Here is an 18,902-nt window from a genome sequence, read left to right as displayed (position 1 = left end):
CTGCTGCTGCTGCTAAGTCGCTTCAGTCGTGTCCGACTCTGTGCGAACCCATAGACGGCAGCTCACCGGGCTCCCCCGTCCCTGGGATTCTCCAGGCAAGAACACTGGAGTGGGTTGCTATTAACTTCTCCAACGCGTGAAAGTGAAAAGTGACACTGAAGTTGCTCAGTCGTGTCTGACTCTTTGTGACCCCACGGACTGCAGCCTACCAGGCTCCTCCATCCATGGGACTTTCCAGGCAAGAGTACTGGAGTGGAGTGCCATTGCCTAGGGAGTTTTAAAATCTTTCCTCATCAGATTTATAGCTTTTAGAGAAAAGCTGTGGTCATTGTATAAAATAAGAAAGTACATTAAAGTGTACAAAAGAAATTTAAAATCTATTATAATTCTACCCCTTAAAGTGAGCCACAATGTCAACGTACCATTTTTAAAGTTATACTCCATTTGCACACTGAGCATTTTTTATTTCACGGAAATCTCAACAGGTATAGGCCCTTTCTCTGTAGGCCGTCTGTTTGTTTGTATCACAAAATGTAATTATTTTTTCATGTAAGAAGCAGTTCTGCCAAAATGTTGGATCCCAAAGAGCAGTGGCATAAAGTGAGAGAAGGGGCAGTGATGGTTTACATTAGGATAAAGAACAAGACCCTAAACTGTGAGAGCCATTTTTACACTGAAAGGTTCACCATGCCATTTAAAATTTTCTTATTTATCCTTTGTCTACACATAAAAAAATGTATTTCTCTTCCATGATCAAGTATGAATAACAACATCAGGGAAAAAAGAATCTGACCAATGAAGTAATGACACAAAAATGTCTTTTTGTAAACCAGGAGTGATTTTATCACTCATGTGACAACAGGAGGATTCAACACCAACAAAACATTCATTGTGAAAGGGAGAACCTATCGGTTAAATCTGATCATGTCATGAAATCAGTTAAAATCTGATTCTGTGAACTTTGTGGCATGATACAAGTACCCTCAAGTGGAGCCGAGGACATCAAGAAAGTTCTTCCAACCCCAGTCAACAAAATTCCAATAAAATTGAACCTTCTCTCCCTCCTACTCCTGGTATGTTTTGGGGATTTTAAATTCCATATCCTACTATATGTGACTTTTTTTTCCATTTTCTTTTATTATAGAAAGCTATCTGGGAAGAGGGCAGAGGGGGTGATTTCTCTATGTTTCTTATCCACAAATCAAACAGGCCCAGCTTGGGGACATACAAGTCTCTAATTTGGAGTCAAGACTGCAGTCCCAGGCTTGTGTCTGTCCAGCCCCATGACCTTGGACTGGCCCCCTGCCTCCCTGGGCCTCACGTTCCACATCTCTGAGAGAGAGACGATCCCCATGGCCTCACCAGAGCCAGCATGCCTTGACCAGAAAATCAAGCTTCACATGCTCCTGTACCCACAGCACTACCTTCCGAACTGCATGGAGAGGGCTCTGATGACTTCCTTGAAGGAGCCACAGGCCATCATTTCCTGACCTGGGGGTTGAATTCCTGGCCACGGTGGTGGGACCACAGCTTCTTATTTTGCCCCTGCCAATTATTTTCCTCTGTTTCCCTTCCCTTCAACACCCCGAATGATTCCTCTTGACCATGCAGTGCACTGGGTGCTACTGGGGATTAACTAAAACTAAAAGAAGATCCCCACCCTCTAAGAACCTATACTATGAAAGAGGTAAGATCTACACACAATTAGTGAAAATACTAATTTTCATGAGTGTGGCAAATAACCTAAAACCACACAAATCCATCTAGAGGGACTCACAGGAGACAGAGAGGCTTGAGATGTGGCATGAAGATGGACAGAATTGTAACAGCAGCGATTTAGAAAGGGAATCCCCAGACAGAAAATGGCAGGAGCAGAGATGGGAGTTTGGGGAGCTCCTAAGGAACTCCAGTTTATGTGGACATATATCAAGTAGTGAGAAACAGGGCTAGGGGCAAGCTGGAGAAAGTCTGCAGAGCACCCAGAACGGTGATCTATGAGTTTGAAGTTGTATTTAGTAGGGAGTGGAGAGGTATTTCGGGTCTTTGAGCTTCAGGAAAAGTAAGCTATTAATCTATGAAGGATTCACTTTACAGACACCAAGCAGAGAACCTACCTGAGATACTGTAAGAACATTCCTGGCAAGAAAGTTAAAAAAAAAAAATGGCACCAACTGAGGGCGGTATTGATGGGAAAGGATGGTTAGGGAGGAAGCGAAGACTCACAGAAGGGCTGGAATTGGGAAATGACTGTATGGGGAGATAAGCCATCCCTTATGGAGAGGAGGGAATAACTCAGTCTTAGATATGTTGAGTCTTGAATACCAGCACCAGCTTGAAAGAATAGGTAAGCAAAGAGTCGGGCAATGTGGGGCCAAAGCTTAGGATAGGGGCTGGGCTGGAGACTGACTACAGTCCAAGGTGTGGGAGTGACTGGGATTACCAGGGAACAGCGTAGATGGAGAGAAGAGGGGAGAGGACAGAGTCCAATCTGTATAGAAGGAAAGCAAAGAGGAGGGGGAAAGGGAGCAGTCAGAATGAAATGAGACCAAACAGCGGTACCAAGAGCTCTTGCGATGGAAATGGATGATGTAGGCTGTGCGCTCTTATCTCAAATACACCCAGGTTCTGACATCTCATTGTTTTCATCATTACTACCCTGGTTCAAGCTACCATCAGCTCTTCTCTGAGGTTCTAACTGTTCTGTGTCAGCCCTCATCCACGTGGTAGGTTACTTAATAACCACAACCCCTGCCAAACCACTAAGCACATGCCTTTGTCATGTTTCCCTCTCACAGGTGGAATCTGTGTCTCCACCTCTTTGAATCTGGGCTGACCATGTGGTTGGCTTTGATCAAGAACATGTGGCAGAACTGACCTTGTGAGAGTTCCTGAGCCTTGAGAAGCTTTCTGGTTTCCACATTCACTCTGTTAGAATGCTGTCCACCATGTAAGGGAGTTGGTCTTGCAGTACTAAAACCACTGCTAGAGAATGGAGGCTCCCACCAACAGCTGGCACCAGCACATGTGAGTATCCTGGACCTTTCAACCCTGCTGACTCTCCAGATGACTACAACCTTAGGGATGAGTTCAGCACTTCAGGACTAGAATCGACAGAGGAACTGCCTGGGCAATCCACAGAACCATGAGAAATCATAAACCCTTGTGTTAAGCCACTAGGTTTTGGAGATGCTTGTTATGCAGTAAATGATAGCTGACACACCCCCTAACATGTATTCTTTGCATAACCATGAGAGTCTTCTGGTTAAAATGCAGCTCAGATTTTGTCACCCCTCTGCTCAGAACATTCCAGCACTGCATCATCTCACTCTGAGTAAAACAGTCTTCTTTTGCATTTCCTGCCACTCTCCTCCTCGCTCCTGCCTCATCATCCTTGTACATACTCGGCATGCTTCCTCCTCAGGGTCTTTGCTGAGGAGACCCCCTCAGCTCTTGTTCTTGCTGTCCCCCACCCCACTTTTGGAACACAGTTATCTGCAAGGCTCATTCCCTCGCCACCTACACTTTATTCACTTTCACTGAGCATCCTATATAAAACTGCTGACAACTCCCAACCCTCCCTTCCCTTGTCCCTGATTAACTTTTCCCCAAAGCCCTCACCACCAGCTGATATTCTATTTTACTGTATTTGTTTGTCTGACTTTCCTTACCAGCAATGCAAGGTCCATTAAGGTGTGGCTTCAGATCTGCTGTTTATCCCTATCATGTAGAAGAGTTCCTGACATGCAGTAAACCCTCAGAAAACATTTGTTGAATGAATAAATGAATAAGAAATGAACAGCTCACTGAGAGGATAATGCCATGATGGTGGTGGAACAAGGTTCTGGAAGGAGGAGCTGGGAAGGAGGGTGCTGAGCTTCCTTGCCCCTATAAATGCATGAACTTGTGAGAAGAGTGTCACCAGCAGAAAATGCTGTTTCTAATGGTTTCCTTTTGGAAAAAAGAATCTGGAAATTCCCAGACCATGTGTATGGCATCTTTCTTACTGCCAGCAAACAGGCAGATACACATATGTAGGGAAAAGACCTGGACCCTGAACTTGTGTAATTCTATTCTTTGCAAAGATGCATGCGTTACTGACGAAGGCGGCTGGTTTACCATTCAATGGCGCTGTCTCTGCTGGCATCATCTTCGCAGTCTGAATCTAAGAAGACGTCCTTGTAGATCCTCCCACAGAGGCAGAACATGTCAGGGGCCGGGTGGTCACAGCTCTGCAGAACCTGGAGCATGACCTGCAGGGCCTTCTCACGATCACCTGCGCTGTTTCTCCTGAAAGATTCAGTGATAAGATGACAAACGTCTGACTCAAGACACAGAGTGTATATATCTATGTCTATATCTATATATGCATTCATTCTGTGAAAGGCTGGTGCAAGGATGCTGTACTTTAACAGGAAAAAAATTTTAATTATCTTTCATTTTTCATAGTCAAATGAAACAAGTGCTTAAGATTCACACCAGTAAGTCTCATTAAATCATACTCAGTCCTTTACCTGATCTTTTCTAAGTTAGACCTAGACTGTGGATGAAAGTGTATGCAGATCAATGTATTTGGAAAGACAGAAAAAAAATAATATGGCATCCTCCTGTTGCTGGATGGAGAGTAAAGATTTCAGAAGCTAAGCCTGAATCATGAGGATGAGATAGTCTGACACAAGGTTCCTTTGGAAAAGTGGCAGGGTCCCCAAATTCAGAAAGCCAAGATGAATTTAGAAATATATCTGGGCATTTCTTGACCTGAAATGTCTTGCCATCCTCAAACATGGAATGGCCCCACCAGTAATTCCTGTTATACTCATCAGAACCAGAAATTATTTATATATTCACAGATCACAGTCTTCTTTATTAGTACATTGTATGGTAAAATTCTCATTTTATACACAAGAAATGGATTCCTTAGACAGCTGTTACATTTTTTTTGCCACAAAGTATCTTGAGTTTGTGGCTGTGAAATATTAAAAGTGTTCCTATGAAGGTTTGGAAGCACAGTCCATCAGTAGTGAGGACTGAGTAAGTCAATGATGGTTAATGCTATTCATATTATAATATAAAATATTAAACATTTCTAAAAAGAAATGAAGCAACTTCTATGTAATACTGCTATGGAGAAGTCTCCAGAACATCCTGTTAAGACAAGAGAGCAAGGTGTTGAATACTGTGCAGAGAATGCTACCTTTTTATTTAAAAAGGAGGGGATGTGAACAATAAATGTATCTCCTTTCATTTCTTCAAAATGGAAAATAAAAAGGGAAGAAAAATGGCTACTGATAGGTTGAGGGGAAAAAAAAAAAAAAAAACATGATGAAGGGGGCAGAGACAGATAGAAAGTTCCATTAATACATCTTGGAATTTGGCTTTGAAACTACATAAGATTTTTACATGATTCTTTTTAAAAATGAGACAATTCTTAAAATTTTGCCTAAAAAGAGAGTTTGCTAATGAACATACTATCTGAATTTGTGGCTGGGGCAAAACAAATGAACTTATGCATCTGGTTGACAGCTTACCCACAAAAGAGAAACTAATTTATCACATGATTTACAAACACAACAATCCAATTGTATTTTCCTAAGAGGATATAACCTAAGGAAAAAATATAAATGCAAAGAAATCTTATATAGTTTCCAGTAATCATACTATTTGGCCTTGGAATATGGAATGAAGCAGGGCAAAGGCTAATAGAGTTTTGCCAAGAAAATGCACTGGTCATTAACAAACACCCTCTTCCAACAACACAAGAGAAGACTCTACACATGGACATCACCAGATGGTCAACACCAAAATCAGATTGAGTATATTCTTTGCAGAAAAAGATGGAGAAGCTCTATACAGTCAGCAAAAACAAGACCAGGAGCTGACTGTGGCTCAGACCATGAACTCCTTATTGCCAAATTCAGACTTAAATTGAAGAAAGTAGGGAAAACCACTAGACCATTCAGGTATGACCTAAATCAAATCCCTTATGATTATACAGTGGATGTGAGAAATAGATTTAAGGGCCTAGATGTGATAGATAGAGTGCCTGATGAACTATGGAATGAGGTTCGTGACATTGTACAGGAGACAGGGATCAAGACCATCCCCATGGAAAAGAAATGCAAAAAAGCAAAATGGCTGTTTGCGGAGGCCTTACAAATAGCTGTGAAAAGAAGAGAAGCGAAAAGCAAAGGAGAAAAGGAAAGATATAAACATCTGAATGCAGAGTTCCAAAGAATAGCAAGGAGAGGTAAGATAAGCTTTCCTCAGTGATCAATGCAAAGAAAAAGAGGAAAACAATAGAATGGGAAAGGCTAGAGATCTCTTTAAGAAAATGAGAGATACCAAGGGAACATTTCATGTAAAGATGGGCTCAATAAAGGACAGAAATGCTTCCTAACAGAAGCAGATGATATTAAGAAGAGGTGGTGAGAATACACAGAAGAACTGTCCAAAAAAGATCTTCATGACACAGATAGTCACGATGGTGTGATCCCTCACCTAGAGTCATACATCCTGGACTGTGAAGTCAAGTGGGCCTTAGGAAGCAATGCTACGAACAAAGCTAGTGGAGGTGATGGAATTCCAGTTGAGCTATTCCAAATCCTGAATGATGATGCTGTGAAAGTGCTGCACGAAATACGCCAGCAAATTTGGAAAACTCAGCAGTGGCCACAGGACTGGAAAAGGTCAGTTTTCATTCCAATCCCAAAGAAAGGCAATGCCAAAGAATGCTCAAACTACCACACAATTGCACTCATCTCACATGCTAGCAAAGTAATGCTCAAAATCCTCCAAGCCAGGCTTCAGCAATATGTGAACCGTGAACTTCCTGATGTTCAAGCTGGTTTTAGAAAAGGCAGAGGAACCAGAGACCCAATTGCCAACATCTGCTGGATCACGGAAAAAGCAAGAGAGTTCCAGAAAAACATCTATTTCTGCTTTATTGACTATGCCAAAGCCTTTGACTGTGTGGATCACAATAAACTGTGGAAAATTCTGAAAGAGATGGGAATACCAGACCACCTGACCTGCCTCTTGAGAAATCTGTATGCAGGTCAGGAAGCAACAGTTAGAACTGGACATGGAACAACAGACTGGTTCCAAATACGAAAAGGAGTACGTCAAGGCTGTATACTGTCACCCTGTTTATTTAACTTATATGCAGAGTACATCATGAGAAACGCTGGACTGGAAGAAACACAAGCTGGAATCAAGATTGCCGGGAGAAATATCAATAACCTCAGATATGCAGATGACACCACCCTTATGGAAGAAAGTGAAGAGGAACTCAAAAGCCTCTTGATGAAAGTGAAAGTGGAGAGTGAAAAAGTTGGCTTAAAGCTCAACATTCGGAAACCAAGATCATGGCATCCGGTCCCATCACTTCATGGGAAATAGATGGGGAAACAGTGGTAACAGTGGCAGACTTTATTTTTCTGGGCTCCAAAATCACCACAGATGGTGACTGCAGCCATGAAATTAAAAGACGCTTACTCCTTGGAAGGAAAGTTATGACCAACCTAGATAGCATATTCAAAAGCAGAGACATTACTTTGCCAACAAAGGTCCGTCTAGTCAAGGCTGTGGTTTTTTCTGTGGTCATGTATGGATGTGAGAGTTGGACTGTGAAGAAGGCTGAGTGCCGAAGAATTGATGCTTTGGAACTGTGGTGTTGGAGAAGACTCTTGAGAGTCCCTTGGACTGCAAGGAGATCCAACCAGTCCATTCTGAAGGAGATCAGCCCTGGGATTTCTTTGGAAGGCATGATGCTAAAGCTGAAACTCCAGTACTTTGGCCACCTCATGGGAAGAGTTGACTCATTGGAAAAGACTCTGATGCTGGGAGGGATTGGGGGCAGGAGGAGAAGGGGACGACAGAGGATGAGATGGCTGGATGGCATCACTGACTCGATGGACATGAGTCTGAGTGAACTCCGGGAGTTGGTGATGGACAGGGAGGCCTGGCGTGCTGCGATTCATGGGGTCGCAAAGAGTCGGACACGACTGAGCGACTGATTTGATCTGATCTGAATCATACTATGTAAGTGATAATAGTGTATGTGTGTGCTCAGTCATGTCTGACTCTTTGCCAGGCTCCTCTGCCTATGGAATTTCCCAGGCAAGAATACTGGAGTGGGTTGCCATTTCCTCCTCTAGGGGATCATCCCAACCCAGGGGTCAAACCTGTGTCTCCTGCATTGGCAGGCAGATTCTTTATCACTGAGCCACCTGGTAAGTCCAGGTGATGAGACAGTACTGGTGTTTTGAAAAAGAATACAAAAATATTAATTTAGTATCATTAAGAACCAGAATTTTTGGCATAGGAGAAATAAATACAAAATCAAAGAAGCAAAAATCCTATAGTCCTAAATTTGAATTGGAATATCGGTAGGAATTCATGAGGTGGTCTCCCCAGTTCTATCTACCAAAAAGGTCCAAAGCAATGACCAACTCAGTAGCAACAAGAACCTTCAAGCCCTGACTGGGATCCGTAAACTTCATCTCTCACTAAAGAAACCAGGACTCTGTGAAAGAATCACTGATTCAACATATGTCTAAGACGATCCTGGAACATCTTAACCCACAAAGAAACAAAGAAGCTACTAAACTCTTATCAAAGACTCAGGAGCCAACTTGAAAGCTTTTGGCTAAAGAGGGAACAATTTGAGCATTAAGAAGAAAAATAACTATAAAGCATTGAAATACATTAATTATCACTGAAATTATGAGTTCATAAAGATCTTATAAAACCTCACTGGTCACTCTTAGAGGATGCTAACAAACCAATTCACTGTTTTTGAAAAATGACCCAGACGAAATTAAGCATACAGCTTCCTTTTCCCATACAAACTGTAATCAAGTCATTGATGAGGGAAAATTTCTCTTCATAAATAAAGTATTTGTGCTACTAACTCAGGAATTAATTATAAAATTCAAATATCACTATTTTACAACTTCTAACCAAATAATGGATCTAGGAAATGATCATCAAGGGCCACTATCATCACAAAAAGAAAAAACAGATGAAGTACACAATCAACTATTAAGTAGTCTTTAAAAAAATCAAACCAACCTAAATAGACATTTCTCCAAAGAACAGATAGATGGTGAAAAAAGCACATGAAAATATGCTCAAAATCATTCATTACCAGAAAAATACAAATCAAAACTACAATGAGGTATCACCTCACAGCAGATAGAACGGCTATAATCAAAAAAAGCTACAAGCAATACATGTTGGAGAGGGTGTAAAGAAAAAGGAACCCTCCTACCCTGCTGGTGGGAATGTAAATCGGTACAGCCCCCATGGAGAACAGTATGAAGGTTCCTTAAAAAACTACAAATAGAACTACCACATGATCCAGCAATCCCACTTCTGGGGAGATATCCAGAGAAAAACATAATTCGAAAAGATACATGTATCCCAATATTCACTGCAGCACTATTTACAATAGCCGAGACATGGAAGCAACCTAAATGTCCATCAACAGAGGAATGAATATAGAAGATGTGCTATATATGTACTATGTAATATTACTCAGCCATAAAAAAGAAAGAAATGATGCCTTCTGCAGCAACATGGATGAACCTGGAGATTATCATACTAAGTTAAGTAAGCCAGCAAGAGACAGGCATCATATGATATTACTCATATGTGGAATTCAATTTTTAAAAATGATTCAAATGAACTTATTTACAAAATAGAAACAGACTTATGGATGTCGAAAACAAATTTATGGTTACCAAAGGGGAAACATGGTGGGAGGAGAGATAAATAAGAGCTTTGGATTAATATGCACACACTATTATATACGGGATAGATAACCAACACAGGGAACTCTAGTCAACATTCTATAATAACCTATACAGGAAAAGAATCTGAAAAAGAATGGCTATATGTGTACTGATTCACTCTGCTGTAAACCTGAAACTAACATGATATTATAAATCAACTATACTCCAATATAAAATAAAAATTAAAAATTCAAACCAGAATCTGAAATAAACCTCCAGATTTAACTACCAACTTACAGGAGTTGCGGGGTTGGGGGGCGTGTGGCGGAGGGACTTACTAAATTATACCACAAGGATATGATCAGCAAAATCCAGAAATTTGTTAACTTTACATGACAAATGCTTCTTTGACAAGAAGAAAAAGAAAAAATAAGAGGAGAAAAGTTGATAAGAATTAAGAGTCTTATCAACAAAATGCAATGTGTAGACTTTGCCTTGATCATGTCAAACAAACTCAATGTAAAAAAAAAAAAAAAAAGACACAATTTGGAAAATCTGAACACTGATATTAAGGAATTACTGCTAATTTTTAGGTATGATAACTGTGATGATATTTTACAAAAAGTTCTTAATCTTTAGGACAATATCTTGTAGGTGAAATATTTATCATTGAAATGTCATGTCTTTGCTTCATAATTAACCCAGTGTTGGGGTAGGGGGAGTCAGTGGGAGTGGGAAACAAAACTGGCTTGTGATGGTAATTATTGAGGTTGATAAGGAATAAATGGGGGTTCATTATGTTACCTTCTACTTTTGAATATATTTGAAATTTATATAATAAAAAAAGGGATGGTAATAATTCTGACTTAACAATTCTACTTCTGGAATCTATACTATAGAAATAGAAACATATATACATATATATTTTCAAGAATTTTTGAACAAATGTTTATTATGGCATTGTTCACAATAGTGGAAAAACTGGAAATGATCCAAATATCCATTAACAGAAGAGTGGTAAAATATATTTTCTAACAACCAAACTATAGAATATCATAAAACCCTTGGAGAGAAGCAAATCCATATGTAATTATATAGAAGAACATCCATAATAGCTCAAGGGGAAAAAAATTGCTGAGCTAAATGAATAGCAAAATCCCACTCTGTAGTAAACACTACTTACACGTAAGTTTATGTGCAGAGACAAAGTCTGGAAAGATACACATTAAATTGTCCAAAAAATCACTGCTGAGATTTGTACAAGGTGTTCCTGTGCTTATGTTACTAATAACTATTCTAATAAAGAGATTATTCTTTTTAATTTCTGGGCATTTTTACAACAGGCTCTTTTTTATGCTTTCTTTCCTGAGGACCCGTACCTCAAAAGACTACTTATGCCATCCAAGAAGACAGATTAGTACCTAAAACAGCCTTTCTCAACTGGGGTTCTGCTAGAGAAACCCTAGAGAAAATTATTTGATTATCTGAGTGACTATTTTCTCCATTTTCCCAAGGATGGTACATAGCCCCATTAAGGATGTATGAGTTTATTCAGTTAATACAATGAATGCCTTAGGTCTTAATTCTCTTGGAACCCAACCTGGGCTAAGAAGGGCTAATCTAGACACTTGACATCCTTCTGGAAGCCTGCAATAATCAGGCCTCTATTTCAACTCAGACTTTCTCTATTTTCTATCTTGGTCTTGTCCTAATACATTGAATCCTTCCTCTCTTTGGCCATAGAATCCAACTTTACTAGCCTACGAATTAGATCACTTGATGAACAGCCTACCCATGATATGCTTTAATTTTTAAGAGCCAACAGCTACCAACTCAACTCAAATTTACTAGAGCATTTAAATAATTTCTAGAGTCTGTTGTGAGAAAATGAAAACAAAGCTTTAATGTAGCACAAAATTTCTATAACTGTTATGAGCCAACTTTTGAGGTGTTCAGATTCTGAAAAGAACGTACTTAACTCTTTTAAATGCTTAATTATTGATTTCAGTCCAAGTTTGTTTGGTTGGTTTTCTTTAGATCAATTACATCAAGATTTCCCTTGAACTTTTTCATTAACTTGAAACTTACCCCTGTTACTCACAACAAAAGGTCTTTTAAGGATAAACAAAACAAAGAATCAAACATTTGCAAAAAGTGAAAAGCAAAGGGATTTTCAGCTTAAAAGCCACTTTCAGATAGGTGCTAAATAGCTAATCCCTTTAGTGGTTAATAATCAGTTTTCAGATCTGCTTATTATTTTCACATCCCAAAGTATCCAAGAATAAGCCTATAGATAAGTACTTCTGTGTATAATCAGTCCAGCCACATCTGTTTCTGATAACAAGACCATTTCACAATTTAATAGAGGAAGCTAATGAAGACAGTAGGGTCTCAACCTTGGCTGCATACTAGAATGACCTGGGGAGTTTTAAAAACCTTGCTGTCCAGGCTGTACCTCAGACCAATTAAATCCATCTGTGGAGATGGGATTCAGGCATCAGTATCTAATACTGGACAGTCTGATTCAGTATGGCTTCTTCATTGCTAAATCCACTGATTAATTCTCAGCCCTTGTCTTTGACCTTCCAGCAGCATTAGACCATTGAGTACTCCCTGCTCCTTGGACCACCTTCTTCCTTGGCTTGCAGAATACCACTTCCTAAATTTTCCTTCTACTTAAATCTAATTCTCTAGTTCCCATTCATCACTCTGATCGTCTAAAACTGGAGTGTCCCTAGGCACAATGCTTGGACTTTTCATCCGTAACTGCACCAGATCCCTTGGTGATATTATCCAGCATCAGGATTTTTCAAGCCATCTATATGTATTCTGACGATGCCCCCATTTCTATCTGCAGCCCAGAGCACTTTCCTAAACTCCAGACTTATATATTCACTGCCTTCTAGGCATCTCACTTGCATGTCTAATACCTCAAACTTAGTGTGTTCAAAACAAAACTCTCGATCGTCCCATCAAATCTGTTCTCACAGTCATTTTCATCTTAATGATGGCTGTTATTCTTCCTGTTATTCAAGCCAAAAACTTTGGAGTTAAGTTTCATTACTCTAACACCTTTTGTTCACTCAACAAAATCTGTTGGCTTTTATTTCAAACCATATCAAAAAATGGCCTACTCCTCATGAATTCTACAATGACCACCCTGGTCCAAGTCACCATCATTTTCCGCTTCCACCCTTGCCTCTCTACAGTCTTATTTTCAACACAGCAGTCCAAGTGATCCTGCTAAACTCTAAGTCTGAACATGTCTCTCAAAACTCTCCATACAAATCATGTATCTGATAAGAAGTTAACATTCAAAATATATAAAGAACAACAACAACAAAAAAAACCCCACCAAAAATCTGATTTAAAAATGGGCAGAGGATCTCATAAACGTTTTTCCAAAGAAGGCATACAGATAAGCTAACAGGTACATGAAAAGATGCTCAACATCATTAGTCACTGGGGAAACGCAAAAACAATGAGATATTACCTCACACATGTTACAATGGCCATCATCAAAAAGACAAGAGATAAAATGTTAGTGAGGATGTGGAGAAAAGGGAACTCTTGTGCCCTGTTGGCGGGAATATAAATTGGCGCAGCCACTATGGAAAACAGTGTGGAGGTCCTCAAAAGATTAAAAACAGAACTACTCTCTGACCCAACAACTCCACTTCTGGGCATTTATCTAAAGGAAATAAAAGTACTAACTCAAAAAGATACCCACACTCCTATGTTCATTGCAGCATACTTTACAATAGCAAAGACATGGAAAAACCTAAGTGTCCATAAACAGATGAATGAATAAAGAAAATGTGGTGTGTGTGTGTATACACACACATACATACACACAAACACATACATACACATGCTCACCATGAACTATTATTCAGCTATAAAAAAGTAAGGAATGGACAGACCTTGAGAGCCTTATGCTAAGTGAAGTACATCAAAGAGAGAAAGAAAAATACTGTAGAATCTCACTTATATGTAGAATCTAAAAATGAAAAACTTAATTCACAGGTATAAAGAACAGATTGGTGTGCCAGAGGGAGGGGGTGAGAGGTGGGCAAAACAGTAAACTGGGTCAAGACCGCAAACTCCCAAGGATAAAATAAGGAAGTTTGGGGGATATAATGCACAGCATGATGGCTATAATTACTACTACTATATTGCATATTTGCAAATTGCTAAGAGATACCTTAAAAGTTCTCATAACAAGAAAAAGATTGTTCATGTAAGGTGATGGATGTTAACTAGACTTACTGTGCTGATAATTTCACAATATATACATATATTGAATCATTATGTTGTACACTTGAAACTCATATATATATATGTCAATTACATCTTTTTTTAGAAAAAAAAATCCCCCCAGTGGTTCCCATCTCAGAGCAAATGTCAATTCTCTTATGAGGCCCGACAAGGTTCTGTAAGATCTGGTTCCCACTGTTTCTCCAATCTCACCTCTTACTACCCTCTCCCCCGACCATCACTTGCTCTGCTCTAGCTGCTCTGATGTTCTATGTGCTGATACCTCGACTTGGAGGGCTCTTCCCCCACAGTTTACATGGTATGTTCCCTCATCTCTTCTTGATCTTTTCTCCAAGTTGCTCTCTAATAAGTGAGGTCTTTTCTGAGCACTCAAATTATCATTGCCATCTCCCAGACTCTGCCCCTCCTTATCATCCTAACCTGTTTTCATAATTTTACTTATTTTTTAAATTATCTCCCCCCTATTTAAGAATATAAGCTCCAAGATGGAAGGATTTTTGTTATTTGGTCTATTTTCTGCTGTGCCCCAGGGCTTAGAACTGGATCTGCTAAAAAAAAAAAAAAAAAAAAAAAGTGTCTATTAAAGGAATGATAAAGTGAGCAGCACTAAATGTACTGACATGGAAAGATCTCCAAGCACTGACTGCTAAGTGAACACAGAAAATAACAGAACATCTCCTGCATGGTCTTGTATTTTAAAAACCCTGTGGTATGAAAGTTTGCTGCTGCTAAGTCACTTCAGTCGTGTCCGACTCTGTGCGACCCCAGAGACGGCAGCCCACCAGGCTCCCCCGTCCCTGAGATTCTCCAGGCAAGAACACTGGAGTGGGTTGCCATTTCCTTCTCCAATGCATGAAAGTGAAAAGTGAAAGGGAAGTCACTCAGTCATGTCCGACACCTAGCGACCCCATGGACTGCAGCCTCCCAGGCTCCTCCGACCATGGGATTTGCCAGGCAAGAGCACTGGAGTGGGGTGCCATCGCCTTCTCCGGGTATGACAGTTTAGTAGCATGTAAAAGCCAACAAAATTATGTGAAAGGACATACACCAAACTGACAGAAGAGGTTACTTCTGGAATACAAGTGGGATCACAGATTAGAATTACAAGGGAAAACTACTTTAAATGTATTTTTCCAATTTTTCATAAGGATATATAAACATATTCACGTATTACTGATGCAACAAAATGCATGGAGTACAAACAGAATACTGCACTGGAAATATATAAAGCTACATTCCAGTTATTTTCATACCATGCACTATCCATCTGAATTTGGAACAAGGTACTTGCCCTTTCTGTGCCTCAGTTCTTCACTTGAAGAGTATGTTTGGCTTTGCTCGCCTCACAAGGTTACTGTGAGCCAGAGGTCTGCTAGAGCACTGGTCTGTCACAAACCATCCTCTCTGCCTCTCTGTGTTTTATACTGTGTGTCTGTGAGAGAAATTTTATAGAGTGGGAGACAGAGTTCCAAAATAACTTTCTTCTAAGCCAGCTCTAAGAACTAAAAGCAAAAGGTCTCATTAGAGCGGTATCCTTTTCAGAACAAACTTTTCCTTAGGTTGCCCATCAAAAACCTTTTTAAGAGACTTCTGCTTCTTATCAGGATGTAGGAGAATGTGACAGGACTTCAACTCCTGGGATAACAATAAAAACACAGACAATATAAAAATTATACTGAATGAAAGGAAGAACTACCTTAATTAAATAAATTCCAGAGAAAAATGGACCTTTCAGAGTGAGCAGAAAGCTGTGATAGCTTCCATAGCTGGGAGCCTGATCCAAGTACTGATGAATGGAAGAAAGAGTCCTTCATAGAGAAACTTCACAAAGATGAGGAGACCATCAGCCAAGCTTTGAATAAGATGATGGGTGATAGGACAAAATGGGATCTGGAAGGGTCCCCAAGCAAACACAGATCACTTAATGTAATAATGCTCTGGCCTCACACCCACCCCCAGAATTCTGCCAAGAAAGCCACAGTGAATGAAAGGCTCAAAAATAGAAGGACACCACAGAAATTTTTACAGCACTCAGATTCTGGGGCTCTGCCAACACTGAATCCAAAGATATCAGAAAGCAGCCCCATGCCTTCTCTGCTCAAATACTGAGAGAATAAAAAAGGCAGCAGAGGGGCAAGAGGTTTGGGTTGGGCTAACCACAAGTAAACTGAGTCTAGTTAAAAGGAGGGTCCATCATCAGATAAATGTATAAAGAAACTGTGGTACATACATTCAGTGGAATATTACTCAGCCATGAAAAGGAACACATGTGAGTCAGTTCTAATGAGGCAGATGAAGTAAGTCAGAAAAACAAATAATGTATATTAATCCATATATATGGAATCTAGAAAGATGGTACTGGTAAACTTATTTACAGGCCAACAATGGAGACACAGACATAGAGAACAGACTTATGGACATGGGCGGGGGGAGGAAGGAGAGAGTGGGGTGAATGGAGAGAACAACATGGAAGCATATACACTACAATGTGTAAAACAGATAATCAATGGGAATTTGCTGTATGACTCAGGGAACTCAAACCAGGGCTCTGTAACAACCTAGAGGGGTGGGAAGGGAGGGGAGGTGGCAAGGAGGTAAAAGAGGGAGGGGACACATGTATACCCATGGCTGACTCATGTTGATGTATGGCAGAGGCCAACACAACATTGTGAAGCAATTTTACTTCAATTAAAAATAAATAAGTTAGGGAAAACAAAAAGGAAGGTCCATTCCCAACCCAGCTACCATTCAGTAGAAATATGAAAAACATCAGTCATACATGTTCATTGCCAGACCTAAGAAAGGGCTCAGACATTCAGGCTAATAAATAAAACAAACTGAAATTATATGTCAGTCTCCACTGTTCTTGTAGATAAAATGTCTAGAATATAGTAAAATTATGAAATAAGCATAGGAGCAAGAAAATGTGGCCCATAATTGACATAAAATAATTAGCAGAACCAGATCCAGAATTGACTATGACTGAATTTAACAGACAAGAACTTTAAAGCAACTATTGTAAATACATTATTTCTATAAATATAATGCATGTGTACATGTGAAATGAGAAGGTATTTTGTAAGAGAAATGGAAATTCTCAAAAACCAAATGAATATAAGTCCTAGAACTGAAAAATTAAAAAAATTTTTAAAATAACCATTGAATGGGCATAACATCAGATTTGGACACTACAAAAGAAAGGATGAGTGAACTAAAACACAAGTCAGTTGAAATTATCCAAATGGGGCTGGATGGTAAGGCGAAGTGACTACGAAAGGGCACCACCCCCCAAAAAAAAAACTGGGTGGGTAAAACATTCTATATCTTGATTGTAGTGGTAGTTACATGGGTGTATTTATTTGGCCAAAGTCATAACATTGCACACTTCAAATGGGTGCAACTTACTGTATGTAAATTATTCCTTAATTACCTTAATGCTGCTGCTGCTAAGTCGCTTCAGTCGTGTCCGACTCTGTGCAGCCCCATAGACGGCAGCCCACCAGGCTCCCCCGTCCCTGGGATTCTCCAGGCAAGAACATTGGAGTGGGTTGCCATTTCCTTCTCCAATGCATGAAAGTGAAAAGTGAAAGTGAAGTCACTGAGTCGTGTCTGACTCTTCGCGACCCCATGAACTGCAGCCTACCAGGCTCCTCTGCCCATGGGATTTTCCAGGCAAGAGTACTGGAGTGGGGTGCCATTGCCTTCTCCGAATTACCTTAATAAAGTTGACTTAAAAGTACACGGAAACAGAGTCGTGTTTCTGATAGTTCTGTCCTGCGGGCCACTCACTGGCCTGTTTGCCCTCATATACACTTCTGTTTTCCTCTGCTGCGCTCAGCATCACAGGGGGGCTGACTCCTCTAGCCCGCTTCCCAGGCCCCCAAGTTGGCTGATTATCAGTAATGAATAGCCAGTGGGAGGCACTGGTAGATGAGCAGCCAGAAGAGGGGAAGAAGCCAGAGCCCTTTTTCCTTCTTTCTGCGTTGTGTGTGGTGGTTTTACCAACCAGCTGCATCTCTTCTTTACAGACTCCCAACATGCTGGCTCACAACAGTTCCAGGTGATCCTGGCTCCTGGGTTCTGGTAACATCACCTCTTCCCTGTGTCCCTCCAGCCAAGGGAGAGATGGGAGCTGCTTCCTGCTGATGCTACTTTCTGAGCTGCCTCAGTTCCCTGTTTGCCTTCGCAGGTCTTCTGTCACCTGTATAACCAGTTTCCTGTATTATGCTTCCTACATTCTAAATAGTTAGAGTGGTTTCTGTTTCCTGGTTGGATACTGACAGACGCACAACTGCCACAAGAAAGCAGGTGCCCTATTCCAGCCAGATGCCTCGTATTTACATACGGAGAAGGACTGGTTGAGGCAACCTGTGTTTTAGTGTGAGCAATGCCTAGAGCCAAAGAAACATACGAACCAGAATGGTTGTGTTTCTCCTCTACAAATAGGAGCTAGTTATATAGCAGGACAGAACCACTATTCAATCATCTCACCTGTGTTACCATCAACCCACTTTTCTCTGTTTCCTGGGACCACAGGACAGTATCTGTGAAGACTGGGCTCTAGGTGGGCTGGCAGGCCCTGATGAGGAGCTGGGCATTCTCAGGCTGGCTTTCCCATTCTCACAGAGGCCATAGAGGCTGAAGTGTGTTCCTGCCTGAACTCGTGGTTTTCTCTCTGATACACTCCCAGTGATCTCCACACAGATGGATCCAGTTCAACTCTATTCCTTATTTGCAAGTTGTAGCAGAGACTAGGGAGAAGGCAATGGCACCCCACTCTAGTACTCTTGCCTAGAAAATCCTATGGGTGGAGGAGCCTGGTAGGCTGCAGTCCATGGGGTTGCTAAGAGTCAGACATGACTGAGTGATTTCACTTTCACTTTTCACTTTCAT

General features: G+C 40.5%; 1 protein-coding gene across 1 annotated transcript in view; it reads right to left on the bottom strand.

Annotated features, from left to right (window-relative positions):
• Positions 1 to 18,902, bottom strand: part of MAP3K15 (mitogen-activated protein kinase kinase kinase 15) — a 145,615-nt gene that overhangs the window by 50,910 nt on the left and 75,803 nt on the right. The window contains exon 7 of the mRNA XM_070783981.1: positions 4,117 to 4,287. Coding sequence (XP_070640082.1) covers positions 4,117 to 4,287 — 171 coding nt within the window. The remainder of the gene's footprint in view (positions 1 to 4,116; positions 4,288 to 18,902) is intronic.

This window comes from Bos indicus, chromosome X, assembly GCF_029378745.1.
Source record: "Bos indicus isolate NIAB-ARS_2022 breed Sahiwal x Tharparkar chromosome X, NIAB-ARS_B.indTharparkar_mat_pri_1.0, whole genome shotgun sequence".
In the NCBI taxonomy this organism is placed as follows: Eukaryota; Metazoa; Chordata; class Mammalia; order Artiodactyla; family Bovidae; genus Bos; species Bos indicus.
This window is presented reverse-complemented; position numbering and strand designations above follow the sequence as displayed.